The 20972-nt window shown below is 32.7% G+C and overlaps 1 protein-coding gene and 1 pseudogene across 1 annotated transcript; both read left to right on the top strand.

Annotated features, from left to right (window-relative positions):
- Positions 1-548: 548 nt before the first annotated feature.
- On the top strand, positions 549-15396 carry LOC134283381 (uncharacterized). Its single transcript, XM_062765835.1, has 4 exons — positions 549-665; positions 914-979; positions 2705-2790; positions 14638-15396. The coding sequence occupies exons 2-4, from the start codon at positions 916-918 to the stop codon at positions 15394-15396; spliced, it is 909 nt and encodes a 302-aa protein (XP_062621819.1). The 5' UTR covers positions 549-665; positions 914-915.
- A 2477-nt stretch (positions 15397-17873) lies between these two features.
- On the top strand, positions 17874-20608 carry LOC134283379 (uncharacterized; annotated as a pseudogene).
- The last annotated feature ends 364 nt before the right edge of the window (positions 20609-20972 follow it).

The raw sequence follows: 20972 nt of genomic DNA on the forward strand, positions 1-20972 counted from the left end.
TTAATTTCACTCAGCATCTGTTGTCTAACAAAATTAAATCAAGGCAAAAACTGACCCCCTTGGTTGACATTTTAAAGGTCATTGTTTATGTTTTTATATTCTGTTGTTCCTCATTTCTCGTTTCTTGTTTTGCAACCAATGGGCAACCAAAGTTTTATATAGAAATATATAGGAAAACTCTTTAAAAATCTTCTTCTCAAGAATAGCAAAGCCATAATTGCTCATATTTATATGGATGCATCCTCAGGTAGTGTAAATTCAAGTTTGTTCAAATCATGACCCCCATGGGTAGGGCGGGGCCAAACTTTTGGATTTTAACTTTTCAATAGTATTGTAAACCAATTTCTACTTTTTCCTTGCCACAATGCTCGGGTCAGCGATGTGGCCCATGGGCCTCTTGTCATAATTTGTGTCTCTGGATAAACAGCCGTGCCCAATTATCGCCACAATAAAATTCATTAAATACATACTTGATGTTTTTATATGCACTTATCTGAGATAATAGTATAAAATGGGGGTTGACTTACACTAAAAACTCAAACCCAACAGGGTAATCTGTGCGAAATGTGTGTAAAGACTACATTTCGTACCAAAGAATAACAGACATGGACACCGCTATCGTCAAAGTAGATGCGATAATTTAACAGATTAGTTTTTCCTACAAGGTAAAGTGACTACTTTTTCAAACAACTTTTTTGAAAAGAAATGCTTGTGTAAAATGCATAAATATTAATAAGCATCAAATTTTCTAAGTATATAAATCGTATATTTGATAATTAACTGAAGTATTATTATTTCATTTAATTTCAATATGTCAGAATTGTATGAATTTTTTTTAAACAAAACGTTCCAACTGCATTTGAAAATCTTTTGATTTTGACAGATTTTTAAAATTATTACATGAAAGTGGTAGGAATGGAGATCGATGAAATTGATAGTAACCAGCCTGGACATGTACAGAGAGTTATTAGCAAATTTGGTAAGTTGGAAAATTTCAAAAAGTGGCACAAAAATGCTACAAAAAAGTGAGAGCATGGGTTGTTGTGCATTTCTAAAAGAAAATTCCGTTGTCTAATGAAATAGCGCTTATTGACACGAAAACTGTTACAAATGTTCCCCAAACGGTTCTTAAACCCCTACAAGCATCATTAAATTAGGCAAAAACTTCTGCATGCACTGCTGAGTCAATTATCACCACGGGCCTTTGGATCGCTTAAATTCAACTTTAAAAAAAATGGGGGTGTATAAAAACTATATTTTAACAACCCATTTTTTAAAGTCGGATTAAAGCGATCTAAAGGCCTGTGATTATCCCCTTAGAGTCCAAAAAATCCTCTTTCGTTTCCCTGTCAGTCCCTGACATATACCTGTCGCTCCCTGACTACTTCTATATTCCCCTATCGTTGTCCCTGACCTCCCAGTCCACTCCCTGTCGTCCACGGTTGTTATCCGTGTTTATTCCCTGTCGTCCCCTGACATTCTCTGACCTCCCTGTCCACACCCTGTTGTCCCCAGTCATTGTCCCAGATTATCCTGTTTCCCCCTGTCGTCCCATGACTTTCATTTTCACCGAGTAAAGGAGTTAAAATATTTTCTTGTTGAAATTAAGACACACTAAGCTAAGAATGACTAAGCGGGTTACTTAGAATGTTTATGCAACAGAAATTAAGCATATGCATGTTGCTCAGCGAAGAATTATGCATATAATCATTATTAAGAAAATCTTTAGAATGAATCTTTATACATACTAGACCTAGTATTTTTAGAGTGTTCTGTTGGGAAAATGGATTGATATTCTGAGAAAAAAAACCTTGTATAGAACAAGGAAATCTTAGACTTGTTTGAAAGATATTCATTTTCTAGGGGATTAAGAAGCAAGATAAAATATTTTTTTAATATCCTGTTTTTATACAATATCCAACTATTAAATACCCTTTATAAACGTATTTTAATATATTGAACTACATATTTCTATGTATTAGCTTATCCTTGTTTTGATTCAGATCATTGAATAACTTATCCGCTTCTACGGAAGCCCATTTAGGACCTATCAAAAAATATTTTTAAATTCGTTATTACGATTTTTAGAATTCGTTATAACGAATTTAATTTGTTATAACAGATTTTTAGAATTCGTTATAACGAATTTAATTTGTGAAAACAGATTCATTGAATTCGTCATAACGAATTTAATTTGTTATAACAGATTTATTGAATTCGTTATAATGAATTTAATTTGTTATAACAGATTCATTGAATTCGTTATAACGAATTTAATTTGTTATTACAGATTTATTGAATTCGTTATAACGAATTTAATCTGTTATTACAGATTTGTTGAATTCGTTATAATCAATTCAAGAATTTGGTTATAACAAATTCAACAAATCTGTAATAACAGATTAAATTCGTTATAACGAATTCAATAAATCTGTAATAACAAATTAAATTCGTTATAACGAATTCAATGAATCTGTTATAACAAATTAAATTCGTTAGAACGAATTCAATAAATTTGTTATAGCAAATTAAATTCGTTATAACGAATTCTAAAAATCTGTTATAACAAATTAAATTCGTTATAACGAATTCTAAAAATCGTTATAACGAATTCAAAAATATTTTTGATAGGTCCTAAATGGGCTTCCGTACGCTTCAAAGGTAAGCGTGTATTAAATTAAATTCATATGCATTATTTTGACAGAAGAGCTTTTACTCCAGCGAATTGAAGTGAAGGAAGAAGTTTGTGATGAGGAGACAAGTGATATCGATGTTCCGAGCACGCAAAAGGTAGCATTATATCGTTGTAAAATTCATTTAAATGTGCAAAAGAATACCTATAATTTATATTTCCGAGTTTAATGGGTTTGATAGCCGCTTCTATATCTACAAACTTCCGCTATCAAATACGAAAACAGACTATTAGAATTCAATCGGAGTATTCAGTTTGTTCCTTAATTGACGATTAATTGACCGTCAATTGACCGTCAATTCACCATAAATTGAATTTTTGCAATGCAAGCGAAGGACCTTTCAGCTCGTTTGCATATAGTTGGCCACGTTTAATGCTCCTATTTATTATGTGCACTGTTCGATTCTCTACATATTCTTTGCAGTTGACAATTGTTGAATACTCTATATTTTCTGTGCAGTTAACCATTAGTTGAACATCCCTATAATTTCTTTGCAAGTGACTACTGTTAAACGCTCCTCTATTTTCTTAACAGTTGACCACTGTTGAACTCTCCTTTATTTTCTTCGCAGTTGACCACTGTTGAATACTCCATTATTCAGTCCATGTTGTATTTCAAAAAATAACGGAGGGAGTTTTGAAACCTAAGGCAATCAGTGTGCCTGTCTCTGAGTAGGAAAAGTCAAAATAATGGGTGTATAAATGCATGAAAAATGAGAGGCATGTGCACACTCTCATAATTTGCTCTGGCTCTTTTATTTTCTTGCAGAAAAAAGTGAACGGACGGCAAGTTATTATATTTTAACAAGTATACAATAGTAGGGACCTATATTCTACCTCCAGTATTATGTTTTTCCAATTTCTTAAAGAAAAGTATGACGAAAAGAAAAATCTTTATATTTTATACTAACATGTATTGCACAAGATGAATCATTCATGAAAACAATTGTTTTAATTCAAAATTCTCCACTTTCTAACAAAATACCCACTTGCACACGTTACTTGATTCCAGATTATTGTAATAATTATGGAATTGCAAATCCGATCCATAATTATAATGCCATTTTATAAATCCCAAAATAAATAGAGTCAGAGAGATTTTCTAACATTGAGTGGTCAACTATAGGCAATTTTGCAAGCTCTCACAAAGTCGGAGTGTTCAACACTGGTTGTTTTTGAGTATTCAGTTGATGACTAGTTGACTGCTAGATGAGGATAAAATGACGGTCAACTAGACATTTTCGTAATTGTATAGTCTAGCTGCAATATTTCACATAGTGGGAGTGTTCAACATTGTTCAACTCCTTTCTTGCATGAAATTGTCAAAGTATAAGCATTCATGATCAATTAATGGTCAACTCGGTAAAAAGCAGTCTGACGGTCAACAGAAAATTTTATGCAAAACAACTGAACTTTTCAGAAAACCGGTCAATTGTTTTCGAGGATTCAGTTGACGAATAGTTGATTGCAAGCTGACGGTAAACATGACATTTTCCCAAAATGGGATATATTAGGTACATTAATATACTTGTCCTTCATAAAATTAATGTCATGATATATATTATATAATATACCCTAACTGTTACATAGCTTATAACTTGATGACAAGCCATTATCACACATTAAGATCACTGTGAGGATTAAACTACTGGCATTACATTATGAGTTAGGTTTTTAATGCGTAATTCTTGGCATTGCAAAGGAGTTTTTACTATTTAAAACATCCAAAACTTGCTATTTTTAATCCTGCTGACATCGTTTTGAAAATGCAAGCAAGTAATATAAACAAATTTCAAATAAATAATTCACTAATTTCTAATTTTACATTTAACATGTTATACAGCAGATCAAGTCTGATGATTAAGTTTAACAGATTTTAATATGATTTCTGCCCCATCCCCCATAATATGCCACTTAGAAATGGGCCATTGATTGTAGTTTTCAATTGAGTACCATTTTTAGCTCTACTGGTCAGAGACCAGAAGAGCTTATGCGATAGTAATGCGTCCGGCGTCCGTCCGTCTGTCCGTCTGTCTGTCTGTAAACAATTTTTCAAAATGCTACTCCTCCTACAGTTTTGGTCTGATTTCAATATAACTTGGCACACAAGTAGACTACACAAAAATACAATAATTCTGTGTATCGATTTTTGATTTCGATGAACGGTGTTGCCGTGGCTACTAAAAATATAAATTTCTGTGAAATACTTTCAAAATGCTACTCCTCCTACAGTTTTGGTCTGATTTCATTATAACTTAGCACACAAGTAGACTACACTAAGATACATAATTCTGTGTATCGATTTTTGATTTCGATGAACGGTGTTGCCGTGGTTACTAAGAATAGAAATTTCTGTGAAATGCTTTCAAAATGCTACTCCATCTACAGTTTTGGTTTGATTTCAATATAACTTGGCACACAAGTAGACTACACTAAGATACATAATTCGATATATCCATTTTAGATTTCAATGAACGGTGTTGCCGTAGTTACTAAAAATAGAAATTTCTGTGAAATACTTTCAATATGCTACTCCTCCTATAGTTTGAGTCTGATTTCATTGTAACTTGGCACACAAGTAGACTACAATAAGATACATAATTCTGTATATCGATTTTAGATTTCGATGAACGGTGTTGCCTTTGTTTCTAAAACTAGAAATTTCTGTGCAATGCTTTCAAAATGCAACACCTCCTACAGTTTTGGTCTGATTTCAATATAACTTGGCACACGAGTAGACTACACTAAGATACACAATTCTTTTTATCAATTTTTAGCTCTACTGGTCAGATACCAGAAGAGCTTATGCGATAGTATGGTGTCCGTCGTCCGTCCGTCTGTCTGTCTGTCTGTCCGTCTGTCTGTCTGTCTGTCTGTAAACAATTTTTCAAAACGCTACTCCTCCTACAATTTTAGTCTGATTTCAGCATTACTTGGCACACAAGTAGACTACACTAAGATACATAGAATAGTGCATCGGTTTTTAATTTCTATGAACGGTGTTGCCATGGTGACTAAAAATAGAATTTTCTGTGAAATTCCTTAAAAACGCTACTCCTTCTACAGTTTTGGTCTGATTTCAATATAACTTGGCACACAAGTAGACTATACTAAGATACAAAGAATAGGGCATCGGTTTTTGATTTCGATGAACGGTGTTGCCATGGTTACTAAAAATAGAATTTTCTGTGAAATTCCTTTAAAACGCTACTCCTTCTACAGTTTTGGTTTGATTTCAAAATAAGTTGGCACACATGTAGACTACACTAAGATACATAGAATAGTGCATCGGTTTTTAATTTCGATGAACGGTGTTGCCATGGTTACTAAAAATAGAATTTTCTGTGAAATTCCTTTAAAACGCTACTTATTCTACAGTTTTGGTCTGATTTCAATTTAACGTGGCACACAGGTAGACTACACTAAGATACATAGAATAGTGCATCGGTTTTTGATTTCGATGAACGGTGTTACCATGGTAACTAAAAATAGAATTTTCTGTGAAATTCTTTTAAAACGCTACTCCTTCTACAGTTTTAGTTTGATTTCAAAATAAGTTGGCACACAAGTAGACTACACAAAGATACATAAAATAGTGCAATGGTTTTTGATAAGTACAAACCAGTAGAGCTACAGTCTCGACAGAGACTTATGGTTGATTTCGAGGAATGATGTTGCCATGGTTATTAAAACTGTAAATACTCTAAAAGTTTATTAATAACTACTCCTACAGCTGTAGTCTTATTGCAGTATCTTGCCACAAAAAGAGTTCAACCAAGCATCATTATTTTATTTATTGCTGTTGTAAAGTTTTAAGTCCCAACTGCTACTTTTGTCTTCATTTGTTATAAGTACAAACCAGTAGAGCTTCAGTCTCGACAGAGACTTCTGGTTTGTGTTCACATCAACACTATAGGGAGGGGGGGGGGTAATCGTGTTCAAAATTCAGACTTGCAGTTCGTAAACGTATATATATATATATATATATATATATATATATATATATATATATATATATATATATATATATATATATATATATATATATATATATGTATATATGTATATGTATATGTATATATGTATATATATGTGTATATGTATATATATATATATATATATATATATATATATATATATATATATATATATATATATATATATATATATATATATATATATATATATATATATATTGATAGCACAGAGAAATTCACTTTTACAAGGATACTCACTTCCGCCCCAGCCCGGGGTTGAACTCTCGACCTACGGAATCTGTCTCCTAGCAGTGCAGAACAGCGTGTTAGACCGCTCGGCTATCTAGGCAAGTTAAAAACTTGCTTTCGATGCCGATGGAATTCTCACAACGCTGCCCTACACTACACGGTCATTGAGAATGGAAGTGAGATACAGTTATTTGGACATTAGTTTTTAGAGGATTGTTACCAATACATGTTGTGATGAAATTAATTTTTTATTTATAAAGCACAAATTACAACAACTCAAAAATGTGGAATTACCTACTGATATATATATATATATATATATATATATATATATATATATATATATATATATATATATATATATATATATATATATATATATATATATATATATATATATATAAAGCACAAATTACAACAACTCTTAAACTAATATAACTGCCCTAAGTGAAGGAGTATTAATATAGAAAGCACAGAGAAATTCACTTTTACAAGGATACTCACTTCCTCCCCAGCCCGAGGTTGAACTCTCGGGGTTAAACTATTAGTTTAAGAGTTGTTGTAATTTGTGCTTTATAAATAAAAAATTAATTTCATCACAACATGTATTGGTAACAATCCTCTAAAAACTAATGTCCAAATAACTGTATCTCACTTCCATTCTCAATGACCGTGTAGTGTAGGGCAGCGTTGTGAGAATTCCATCGGCATCGAAAGCAAGTTTTATAACTTGCCTAGATAGCCGAGCGGTCTAACGCGCTGTTCTGCACTGCTAGGAGACAGATTCCGTAGGTCGAGAGTTCAACCCCGGGCTGGGGCGGAAGTGAGTATCCTTGTAAAAGTGAATTTCTCTGTGCTTTCTATATTAATATTCCTTCACTTAGGGCAGTTATATTAGTTTAAGAGTTGTTGTAATTTGTGCTTTATATATATATATATATATAAATATAAATAATATATATATATATATATATATATATATATATATATATATATATATATATATATATATATATATATATATATATATCAGTAGGTAATTCCACATTTTTGAGTTTATAGTAAGTCATAGTAGTTAAAAAACAAGTCAAGTACCTATGTGTTCTTTTACACTATTTGTATGTATTATTTTTTCACTTATTAAATATTATGTAATGAGAACAAAGAGTTGTTATTTAATGTTGATTTTATTGATGAAAATACATGAAAACTGGTCTATAAAAACATTTAAGAGAAAAAGAAAAAATTCCAGTATATTGCAATGTTTATTGCAATATGCCACCAAATATCGCAATATATCGCAATATGATTTTTTTGGCAATATCCACCCCTAGTTTATATTAAGGATGTGTGTGTTTTGGGTGCGGTAAACTTTGCGTCTCCGACATGGATACTTCATCCATGTCAACACAATACATGTTTTCCGGTATCGATAATATCGATATCATATAAAATTTTAACTTGACCTGTAAAAATAATATTATATAAATATTTTCAGATTATATCATGATAAGAAGACCACTTAACAAAACTGAGAACTCTTCATTTATCGTTTTACTCTGCTTAGAAAATACAAAAACTTCCTTACTGAATAACCAATATATTTTATATAATAATTATTCTTTCTCTATCCATATGTTAAATTATACTTTTTCTATTTATTTGTTTTACTCTCTCTCTCTCTCTGAATTCATTCTAAATATGTACCAATTAATAATCTAAGCTTCATACATTTTTTCAATGTTTACATGTACTTGTAATTGTACCTTGACCTATGGAGAGAACAATCATAGACATTTATGCCTGCTGTTCAATCCATTTCTTAATGAATAAAATATATTTTAAAGTAACCGAAATACGAACAGTACGATTAATTTCCTACTAACCAAATATATTTCCAGTTATCAATTTCATTTCCTGCATTAATTATGGAAACCTGCTGAAATTATCTAATACAGACTTAATATTGAACAGACTTAACATTTGAACTTTGGCTTTAAAAAAATCAACTTTAGGAAGTTTTGTCCTTAAATGTGCTTTGACACAGCTTTTAAGTTAAAATTTTCTCAAATTTTCTGTATAATTTCATGACTTATTTTTTGCTATAGGATTTCTACTAAAATATAATAAAAAAAATCTTATTTCTCAACGTTATTGAAACTTCAAATTCCTGTATTAAAACTACAATCTAGAAAATTTAGAGTAGAAATGTTCGAAAGCAAAACCCACTCACATAATTGTCATCCGTCTTCAGTGGTGTGTGCAGACTTTTACAACTGAATACACCCGGTGAATTGTAAACTTTAACAATGACAGAACTGTTTACAAAAACAGTTTACGTTTCACAGGTGTATTCAACTTAATAAACTCTGTACACAACACTGAGTACAGGCTGACGATATTAGTGAGGGAGTTTGCTTTCGAACATTTCTATCTGAACTTTCTGGATTATAGATTTTATATTTTTCACAAATACACAACAAAATCACTTCTTATTTAATATACTCTGGTAATAAGGATAAAAACAAAATTTGTAAAAATGCAAGGATGTGTTAATCAAAAGCGTCAAGGAATTCGTAGTTTCCAATTATTTCCAGATAAATTGAATTTTTAATTATACTTTCTTTTGAAATGCTACAATATGTAAGTCGTGATATTAAAAAGAAAATAAGGGAGAAAATATTAACTTCAAAGCTGTGTCTAAGCACCTTTAAATATAAAGCGAAAATTTAAGCACAATTGGATAGGTATAAAAGTGCGGATTGCTAAGAATGCTTTTCTGTCATTTACAACAAAATAAAATTAATAGGTAAAATTTATTATCCACTCCCCAGCCCTTTATTCAACATTTTTAGCTCTTCTGAGCCAAAGGCTCAAAGAGCTAATGCTATGGCCATTTGTGCGGTGTGCGTCGTGCGGTGTGCGTTAACTTTTCAGAATATTGGACATAACTCAAGAACCCCTTGGCCAATTATTGTCAAATTTGTCACAGGGTATCCTTGGCCCAAGGGCTAACATTTATACTAAAACTAGGGGTGGGACCCTAAAACAAGGGGAGATAATCACAAAAATAAAACCAAAAGTACTGGTTGCTAAAAAATCTTCTTCTCCAGAACCACCAGGCAGATTTTCACCAAACTTACATACAAGGGTCGGGATATGTTGAAGATTAAAAATTGTTCAAGGCATGACCCTGGGGCAAAGGGCGTGGTCTCAAGGTCACTTCAAAGTTGACCAAAATTTACACTAATTAAAAACGTTGATATTTTGCTTACTATAAAGACTAGGATCATCAAATCTTGTAAGTTGATGCATCTCAGGACTTGACATCATGTTAATGCAAAAGTAGGTCACGGTGACCTACTTTTTAAATTTTTACAGGCTTTTGTTTTCAAATCGATTTGGAGGCATATTTTGGACACTTAAAGCCTATGATCATAAAACTTTGTCAGTTGGTGTATCTTGTGTTCGCAAACAACATCATCTTAAAAGTAGGTCATCGTGACCTACTTTTTGAATTTATTGGCTAATCTTTTCTAAAACATTAATTCCATTATTTCAGACACCGAGAGGTTTAGAATCAACAAATCTTGTAAGTTGATGCATCTTAGGGCCTAAAAACATATTTATTAAAAAGTACGTCACTGTGACCTACTTTTTGAACTTTGCAGGTCTTTGTTTTCAAATTGTTTAAAAGGCATATTTTGAATACTATTAGACCTATGATCATCAAATTTTGTCAGTTGATGCATCTTTCGTCTTCAGAAAATGTTGACCAAAAAGTGGGTCACTGTGACCTACTTTCGACATTTTCTGGCTAGATTTAAGTATCTCGGGTACTAATTGGCTTAGAATCATCAAAATTTGTCAGTTGATGCAACTTGGATTTTCGGAGAATGTCAACCAAAAAGTAGGTCACGGTGACCTACTTTCGACATTCTATGGCTAGTTTTATGTATCTCAGGTACCATTTGGTTTAGAATCATCAAACTTTGTCATTTGATGCATCTTAGGTTTTCTGAGCATGTCGACCAAAAAGTAGGTCACCGTGACCTACTTTTGACATTTTATGGCTAGTTTTATGTATCTCAGGTACTATTTGGTAAACTTTGTCAATCGATGCATCTTAGGTTTTCGGAGCATATTGACAAAAAAGGAGGTCACGGTGACCTACTTTTTAATATCTCAGATACTGATTGGCTTAGAATCATCAAACTTTGTCAGTAGATGCATCTTGGGTTTTCGGAGAATGTAGACCAAAAAGTAGGTCAGGGTGACCTACTTTTGACATTTTATGGCTATATTTAGGTATTTCAGGTACTTATTGTTTTAGAATCATCAAACTTTGTTATTTGATGCGTTTTGGGTTCTCAGAGAATGATGATCAAAAAATAGGTCACGGTGACCTGCTTGTGACATATATGGCTATATTGAAGTATTCTAGGATACTTATTGGCTTAGAATTGTCAAACATTGTCAGTTGATGCACCTTGGGTTTTCGGAGAATGTTTAGCAATAAGTAGGTCACTGTGACCCACTTTTGAATATCTCAAGTACTTATTGGCTTAGAATCATCAATCTTAATCAATTAATGCATCTTGTGTCCTCAGAAAATTTCATCAAAAAGTAGGTTACCATGACCTACTTACAGTATTTTATATTACATTTAAATATCTTCAGCCCTTACTGGCTAAGAATCATCAAACTTTGTCAGTTGTTGCATCTTAGGTCTTAGGATAGATTGTATAATTTATCAGAAGAGCGATTCAAGGCCCTTGGGCCTCTTGTTTATCTTTGAGAAAATGATGTGTAGGCTACAGCCTTTTTGCCTAATTGAAATATACACCACTTATTTAACACGTTTGGTCAGTAAACAATATAACTCGGTAGTAACCACTTCTGTTGCATTGTGAAGTCACAATTAAGCACGACGTTTTGTTCAATTTGTACACCAGGTCACATGATCTTCACAATCAGTCTTAGCTCTAAATGTTTTATGTTTATTGCACGATAGTGAGGGAGACATGAAGTTCTCTTCCCACATGAAAATTCATATTCCCCGAAGATTGATTGATTGTATACTGTTTAACGTCCCTCTCCAGAATATTTCACTGATATGGAGACGTCAGCATTGCCGGTGAAGGGCTGCAAATTTAGGCCTATGCTCGGCACTCAGGGCCTTTGAGCAGGGAGGGATCTTTATCGTGCCACACCTGCTGTGACACGGGGCCTCGGTTTACACGGTCTCATCTGAAGGACCGCCCCATTTAGTCGCCTTTTACGACAAGCAAGGGGGTACTGAGGACCTATTCTAACCCGGATCCCCACGGGGGTATTCCCCGAAGACAACATGTGTGGGGATATGACAACACGTGTGGGGATATGATTTTTCATGGGCGAAGAAATCTTTATATCTCCCTCACTGTCATGCAATAAATTGTTTATTATACGGAATCAAACCCTTTATCACATCGTCAAATAAAAATGAAATTAAGAAAAAAAATATTTTGGGAAACATTAAAGGAGCATGGACACAGTTTCAACTTAAATTTCAAAATTTATTTTTCCAATTTTACAAATATCTAACAAGGTAATGATTTTCAAAAATTTAAATGTCAGTTGTCGAGATACAGGACATATTTAGAGCTCCAAACCTTTGTTATGAAAACTAGGTTCGTGTCATGTTTTTGTTTACATATGATATATACTAATATATATATATGTTCATTTAGAGTAGATAATTTCAATAAAGTGGTTAATTCTAAATACGATTCGACACTTTCTATCGCTTTGCTGAATTTCATTTTGTTATGAATATGATACCTTCTATATGCAAACAAAAACAATGCACGAGCCTTGTTTACCTTATGAAGAAATTAAAGTTCTGTATCTCGTTTGTTAATCAAGAAATGGTGTTCAAATTTTTGCAAATCATTAGATGATGCCTAAGGTAGGAATTTTAAAAATCAAAACTGGTTTAAAAAATTCAGTTGAAACTGTGTCCATGCCCCTCTATCAGGAAGTTCAAATTAAAATTATAAATAAAAAAAATTGTTAATGATACACGAACTTAGAACCAAAATAAAAATAAGCAAATTCAAGGAATTCTTGTCCCTCGATTTCGGTGCCTTGTTCTTTGGGGTGTAATCTATGACCTTTTGTAACGGTCGAACTTCAAGATCAAAGTGTTAAGATCACAGGATCAAGAATAATAAAAAATATGGAAAGATTTTGTCATGGGTAATATATATATGAAATATGAAAGCCTTATCTTTTCTCATTCAAAAGTTTTACCGAGGTTCAAGTATTTGTGACACTTACAGACGAATAGACTGACAGACAGGCAGCCAGATGAAAGAAATTTTATGTCTTCTGGCTTTCGCGAATTTAAAGAAAAACATTTAAAAATAACTGTGACACTAATATTCTTCCATAGTTTTCCATTATCAAATTTGACAAACGTGTACACTCTACACTGGTAGACTTGTGAATTGCTTTTGTATTTTATTTAAAGTGCGACAATATAGATACAGGAAATCAGGTAGAGAGATGACATGGATGAAGTATAAATCGTTGTATACCCCGTTGTTTGTTCGGAACTACATGCTTAGATGTCCAAATAACCTTTCATGTCTAGATTACGAAACTAATACCACTGCAAGATTGGATTTAAGAACTTACAAGTCTTTTTATTTTAAAACACGATTAAACTCAAAATAACACTGTGTTCTTCGTTGCAGGAATTATTATTACACATCATTCACTCAATAAAAATGTATTGACACAACAAGTAACACATTTTTACACCGGAGGGGGGGGGGGTGTTCACACCCTAAAGATAAAAATCACCATTAGCATATAAATAAGACTCTTGTCAGAAAATTATTCTTTTTGGATGGATTCTTATGCCCTCGTAATCGAAGAATCGGAGGTAAAGACCTATAATTTTTGCCCTGTCCGTCCGTCTGTCTGTCTGTCTGTCTGTCTGTCTGTCTGTCTATCTGTCTGTCTGTTTGTTCTATTTGTCGTCATAAACTTAACCTTGCCAATAACCTTTGATTGGTTGGAGCTATGGATTTCATATATTTCACATGTATATTCCTTGTGACTAGACCTTCATTTGGGTACCAACATATTTAATTTCTTAACCTTGACTTTGGAGGTTGACCCAGTTTTGCAACCAAAAAAACTTTAACACTGACATAACTTTTGATCAGTTGGTGCTAGGGCTTTCAAATCTCACATCTATATTCATCGTGATAAGGCCATGGGTGCAAATATTTTTGACCTTGACCTTAGAATTTGACCCATTTTTTAACTTTAACTTTGGCCTTAACTTTTGAACAGTTAGTACAAGGACTTTCAAATCTTACGAGGTGCGTTTCTTGTATCAAGAGCTTTTTTGGCAATCAAAAATTTTGACTTTGTCCTTGGAGTTTGACCTAATTTTGATAAACCGTTGACATAAGCTGCCATATTGGGCCATCAGCGTTTCACAAAAATATCTTGTTTCAAATCATAAATTAAATATTAGTCGGTGTAATATTTCGAAGGACAAGAAAGATCATTGCCACATCAAATTTTGCACGAACTGTTAATATGTGCCTTTGTAGATCCTTTCTAAAAATGAATCTTTGATGTTTCGGATTAATAGTTTACAATTTATAAATGAGAACAATACACGCTGATATGTGAATGGTTTTCTATTTTTATTTTCAGGACACTAATAATGAAGCGAATAAATCAGCAGAATCAACCAATTGTAGCCTTTGCACTCTGAATGGAGAGCATCGAGCAGCATCCTGCTTCTGTACTTCTTGTGAGATACCTGAACCATTGTGTGATGAATGCAGTCGACATCACATTCGACAGAGGAATATGCGAGACCATTCACTCTCAACTGATATAAAAGCTTTTATCACTTACCTAGAAAATAATGTCATTAACTGCGAACTGTGTCTTCTTGATGGTGAGCAGAGAGCTGCCACTTCCTTCTGTCTAACATGCAAAGAACCGGAAGCACTTTGCAAAGATTGTGCCGCTCAACATATAAAACAAAAAGCGTTCAGAAGTCACCAGATCACCAATGATAGAGCAAAGTTACCAAAAAAGAAGAAACTCTTGTGCGAGCCATGCACTACTGAAGGAGCTAAAACTCGAGCTGATTCATTTTGTAAAGACTGCGATGAGCCGGAACCTTTGTGCAAGAATTGCGCCGTTGAACACATCAAACAACGGCAATTCAGAAACCATTCAATTTGTGGCGATATAAGTCAAATTCCTCTGAAACAAATGAAAATTTTAGAGTTTTATGCACCCTATGTAAGGAAGAAGGCACAGATACTGAAGCTACCTGCTTTTGTAAAGATTGCGATGACCAAGAACCTCTGTGCCACAAATGTGCCAGACAGCATACGCGACAGAAATTTTTCCGAGGACATAATCTATGTAAAGATCTATCACTTTTACAAACTTTAGGAAAGGGAAAGGTCTTGTGCGTTAATTGCAAGGCAGATGGAAAGGACGTTCTTGCTGAAGCATATTGCAAAGATTGTTCAGATTCCCAGCCACTGTGTAACAGTTGCGCAGATCATCATGTTAAACAGAGAAAATTCCGAAATCATAAAATTGAAAGAGATATTTCTTTATTGATAACACTTCAAAAAGAACTTGATGAAGCATGCAACATTTGCAAGATCGATGGAAAACGCGCAAAAGCAACAAAATTTTGCTATGACTGCGATGAGTTTTTATGCACAGAATGTATAGAAATACATTGAGCATGTACTCACTGACAAATTAAGCAGCAACTTCCCCTGCGAGCCATGTAAAAGGGAAAAAAGAAGTGTATCAGCGGATTCCTTTTGCGAAAATTGCAAGGAACCTATGTGCAGAACATGATCCCAGCAGCATCTGAAACAGAAACCATCCAGAGGCCATATCATTTCATCGAATGTGCTGAAATTTTTCAAACTCAATTTGAAGAAAGAAAATGTTGAAGATAATCCTATCCTAAGGTTTGTCCTTTTTCTCTTTTCCTTCAATTTGAATGCATCCTCGTTACTTTATTTTCTTATTGCAAAACAGTTTTATTCATATTGTCAATTATCGTGGTTCATGCTAATATTTTTTAAAAAAGCTTTGGATTCATCATAATTTGCAAAACAATTTTAAATGATGTTAAGTCATTCTGATTATTGATTATTTATTTTACATAGATTGAAGACTAAGGGTATTCCAGAAGAAGACATTGTTTCAAGAAGAAATGAAGTATATATATATATATATATATATATATATATATATATATATATATATATATATATATATATATATATATATATATATTTACATTTGCAAATGTTTTCCTTTATATAACACTACTGAAAGCAATGCGTATCTATAACTGTATAAACACAGGTACGGGGTCAAGAGGTCATAGATGTGCGTATGGACAAACGTTTGACGTAATTTCTCAGTGACGTCATAAAGGGTCGACACGCGTTTAGTGGATTACATACATGCCGTTGGGTTTGAAAAATAAATCATTTCACATGTTCAAAGTCACAATCTTGCAAATATAAAGTATGAATAAGTCACAAATGTAAATATAAGTAATAAGGTATCATTTTAAAACATCTATAGGGCTATAAATACGGGTGGGTACAAGATTTAATTCATCATAAAGCCCTTCGGGCTTTATGGGATTTAATCTCGTGACCCACCCGTATTTATATCCCGATAGAAGTTTAAAAATGATACCTTATTTCTAAATATATATATATATATATATATATATATATATATATATATATATATATATATATATATATAAATTAAAATTAAATCCAAGATAAACAAACAAGTTTACGTTTAATTTTTGTTACTAAGCGCTTTCGCCGTTACGGCTCTTCAGAGTGTAACAATGAAAATAGAAACAACAATTGTTTTTATTTTCATTGTTACACTCTGAAGAGCCGTAACGGCGAAAGCGCTTAGTGTAAAAAATTAAACGTAAACTTGTTTGTTTATCTTGGATTTAATTTTAATTTATGACTTAACCTATACCATGGACATGGACTTCTACAACATTTTCCCTATATATATATATATATATATATATATATTAGGGATGTCAACGAATAGTCGACTATTCGACTGTCAGTCGAATGCACCGACGATCGAATAATGAAACAACATTCGAATATTAGATAAATGCAAGAAAACGGAGTGATAATGAAATTCTCATCTCAAAATTGAAAAAGGGTCCTTCCTCAAACTATACGGCTGTAAAGTATACGTCAAGGAACGATTAAGAGCTCAAACACAGTCACAGTATATGAATAATTTTCCACATTGTACATACCGCGATAATTATTTCTTAATCACTGACCTTTTTTGTTATTGTACGTAGTAAATTATGCAACGCTATATTGGACTGTGAAAATTATTTAACTGACTTGTACAAATATATGTTTATACTCTATGATTTTCAATTTCTTAGCAACACACAATAATAACATAGCCGTGAAGTTTTAAAGTTCGATAATTATTAAAACAATGACCTTACATAAAAGACATTTTGATATATAGCTTGGGCAATCATTAATTGAACAAACAGTATTTAACATTTATATCGGAGGTGTGGACAGTGTGTGTTTACAATTCCCAATTTCCAATTTCTATAAATTTTCCAATTTATTTTAATTAATAAGCTTTCAAAAATACTGTGCTATATAAAAAAAATAAATGCTTCGAATAGTCGACTATCGTTCGAATAATGCAACCGAATGTTCGACTATGAAAAATTAATATTTTGACATCCCTAATATATATATATATATATATATATATATATATATTTCAAATCTACTGATGAAATCGCTTCAGATAAAAATTGAGTTTTTCATTTAAATTTGAATTTTATATAAATAATTTGGTTTTTTTTTAAAAATGAACTTTTTTGCAAACACATATATTTATTATATCATTCTAGATACGAGGTAAACCAAATGCATTTACTAAAAAGTCTGATTCAGTTGAGTTATACTGGGATATTTTAGAAGAGAAAATTGATTATTATCATATAAGATATAAAAGCCAAAAGGGAAACGACAAATGGAAATTTTGCAATACAAATGACACAAGCAACCAAATCACCATAAGTGGGCTAATGGCAGATACTCCCTATGTATTCCAAGTCCGAAGTGTTGCCAACGACATAGAAGGGGAATACAGTGAACAAAGCGACCCCATTTTCACCACCAAATCCTTAGCAACTAAGATGCTAGATTTCTCTACCAAAATACCGGATACGGATCCTGTAAAGTACCAATTGTTATTGGAGGAAAATGGGGATGCCCCAACACACATGCAAAGAAGAGACAGCTCATTCTAGGTAGGTTCTCAATTATTATGGGTCATTGGAACAAAACCTTTCTGTTATTGAACTACATCATTCTGATTACAATATTACTTTGAATAGGAGACCCTTCAATTGGAATTGAATATGAAAAAACCATGATGCTTGTTGGTGCGACAGGTTCAGGAAAGAGCACGCTAGTGGACGGTATCATCAATTATATTTTGGGTGTCAGTTTTGAAGACCCTTTTCGATTCACGCTGGTAAACCTAGAGCGAGACGAAAAGAAAACTGAAAATCAGGTAGATGTTTTTATTCATTATTGTCATTTTGAGAAATGATAATCAGAACTCGTAGTTTTTGAAATTCAAATTTCTTAAAAGTTTCAAGTTTTTCCAAAGAAGAATCTTCGTATACTCCTTGTCATGATTGGGTAAAAAAAATGTATTTTCATTATATTGATTACATGTACATTGTATTTTTAATAACGTTTATTACATTTGTTTTTACAATTAATTGAATAAAATTGAATACAATTACATTGTATTTTTGTGTATATCAGTTAAAATAGAAAACAAGAAAACACAAAAGACAAACGTGTACATACGGCGTTTAAAATCGTGCGTGCATCACAATTATGATGATTTTTCCTAAAACATTTTTTTTTTATTTAAGAATAATATTTTGAAAATGTGCGTTTGAACTTATTTGATTGGTTGTATGTTGTTTTTCGTCCCAACTGATTTTTTTTTCACTCATATAGAGACATCACCATATACTGATGAAGGGTTTCAAGTTTCAGGTCTATTGAGCGGAAAGGGTACTTTAACATGCCAACGCCTTCTGTAACACGGGACCAATGTTTTAAGAGTAAAAACATGTAGGGACGCTGAAGTTTTTAAAAGTATTTTTTGTGCTTTTTGAAATTTTTCTAAAATTCTCAAAATATAACATTATTATCATTCAGGCGGAGTCTCAGACAGAGTGGATCACCGTATATAAAATTGCTCCACAAGAAGGAAGTCGATTGGACTACACTCTCAACGTGATAGACACCCCAGGATTTGGAGATACACGTGGAATCGAGAGAGACAAGGTTATTGTTGATCAAATCAGACATTTATTTTCAGCTGAAGGAAAACAAGGTGTAGCATTCCTTGATTCTGTATGTTTTATTGTCAAAGCCCCTGACGCACGCCTAACACCTTGCCAAAAATATATTTTCCATTCAATCATGTCAATTTTTGGTAAAGATATTGAATCAAATATCTGTACATTGATCACCTTTGCTGATGGAGCAGAGCCCCCCGTCCTCTCGTGTCTTCATGCAGCAAATCTCCCCTTTGGGGATTGGTTTCCTTTCAATAACTCTGCATTATTTGCCAAGAATAAGAATTTACGGAACACCAATTTATCTCCTATGTTTTGGGATATGGGTTGTAAAAGTTTTCATAATTTCTTCGAAAAAATGAAAAAATTTACTACAAAGAGCCTTATGCAAACCAAAGACGTATTGAAACAAAGAGAAAATCTGCAGCTGGTCCTAAAAAATATTCAATCTCAGGTAAATGAAGGTCTGATGAAGCTTAATGAATTACAAAATACGTTAGATCTGTTCAATAAACATCAGACTGACATCAAAATTAACAAAGATTTTACATGTGAAACAAATGTTACAAAACAAGTACAGCTTGAATTGCCCATTGGAAAACACGTGACAAATTGCCAGAATTGTAATAGGACTTGTCACGAGGACTGTGCACTTCCTGACGATGATCGAAAACGTGGCTGTAAGGTGATGGATTCTAAAGGTAATTGTCAGGTTTGCAAATTTAAGTGTCACTGGATTAAGCACAAAAACGGAAGATATATCTTTAAATATGTCACAGAGAAGAAAACGGAAACTTAAAAAGAAAAAAAACAGAATTATGAAAAGGCAAAAGGACTAAAAATAACAGATGAAAAATATTTGAAAGAAATAGGAGCTGATATAGATGACCTTATAGACAATATATTTGCACAGATGGACGAAATGGCCATGTGCAAAGGAAGGTTGAGAGAAATTGCACTGAGTCCCGACCCTCTCTGAGCTGTTGATCACATTGACCAAATGATTCTAGCTGAGAAATAAGTAAGCAAGTGGGCTATGAACAAAGAATACAGATGCTGAATGAATTCAAACAATTAGCTCAAACTGATCAGAGAGTTGAAAACTTTGGACAGATTGTTCGTAAAGCTAGAGAAACTCTATTTAAAACTACTGGTAGAAGCGTAGTACAGAAGGCAATGCCATGGCTCGGTAGACGTAAATCCATGTCAAAAAAGTAATGGCGGTACTTTTAGCTATTCAAATTACTATCAAATTTTGGTAGTCATTTTGTTCTTAGAGAACAATTTTTTCAAATTTATATACAGGTATTTATATACATGTATATACTTCGGATAAGAAGCGAAGCGTCTGAATGAAGCTCCACATTAATTCCCCTAAATTTGAATATTCTCAAACCAATTTACATTTAGAAACTTTTCGAAAATTCGTGTTAAGAATAAGAATGATTTGAGATAAAATAATTGATATTGATGTTCATTAATTTTTTTATATTAAGGTCAAGTAAGTCACTTTGATGATCTATTCATATTCTCTTTTTTTGCCCGTTATCGTCAGTCAGTCAGATTAGCATTCCCCTATGTG

This window comes from Saccostrea cucullata, unplaced genomic scaffold (assembly GCF_032062105.1).
Source record: "Saccostrea cucullata isolate Sc308-1 unplaced genomic scaffold, CSIRO_AGI_Scuc_v1 ctg11485, whole genome shotgun sequence".
NCBI classification, from domain to species: domain Eukaryota; kingdom Metazoa; phylum Mollusca; class Bivalvia; order Ostreida; family Ostreidae; genus Saccostrea; species Saccostrea cuccullata.

Coding starts and splice junctions, on each gene's coding strand:
- LOC134283381 (XM_062765835.1), top strand. CDS start 916: ATGGAGATCGATGAAATTGATAGTAACCAGCCTGGACATGTACAGAGA. Junction 980..2,704: donor GAGAGTTATTAGCAAATTTG/GTAAGTTGGAAA, acceptor TTATTTTGACAG/AAGAGCTTTTACTCCAGCGA. Junction 2,791..14,637: donor ATGTTCCGAGCACGCAAAAG/GTAGCATTATAT, acceptor TTTTATTTTCAG/GACACTAATAATGAAGCGAA.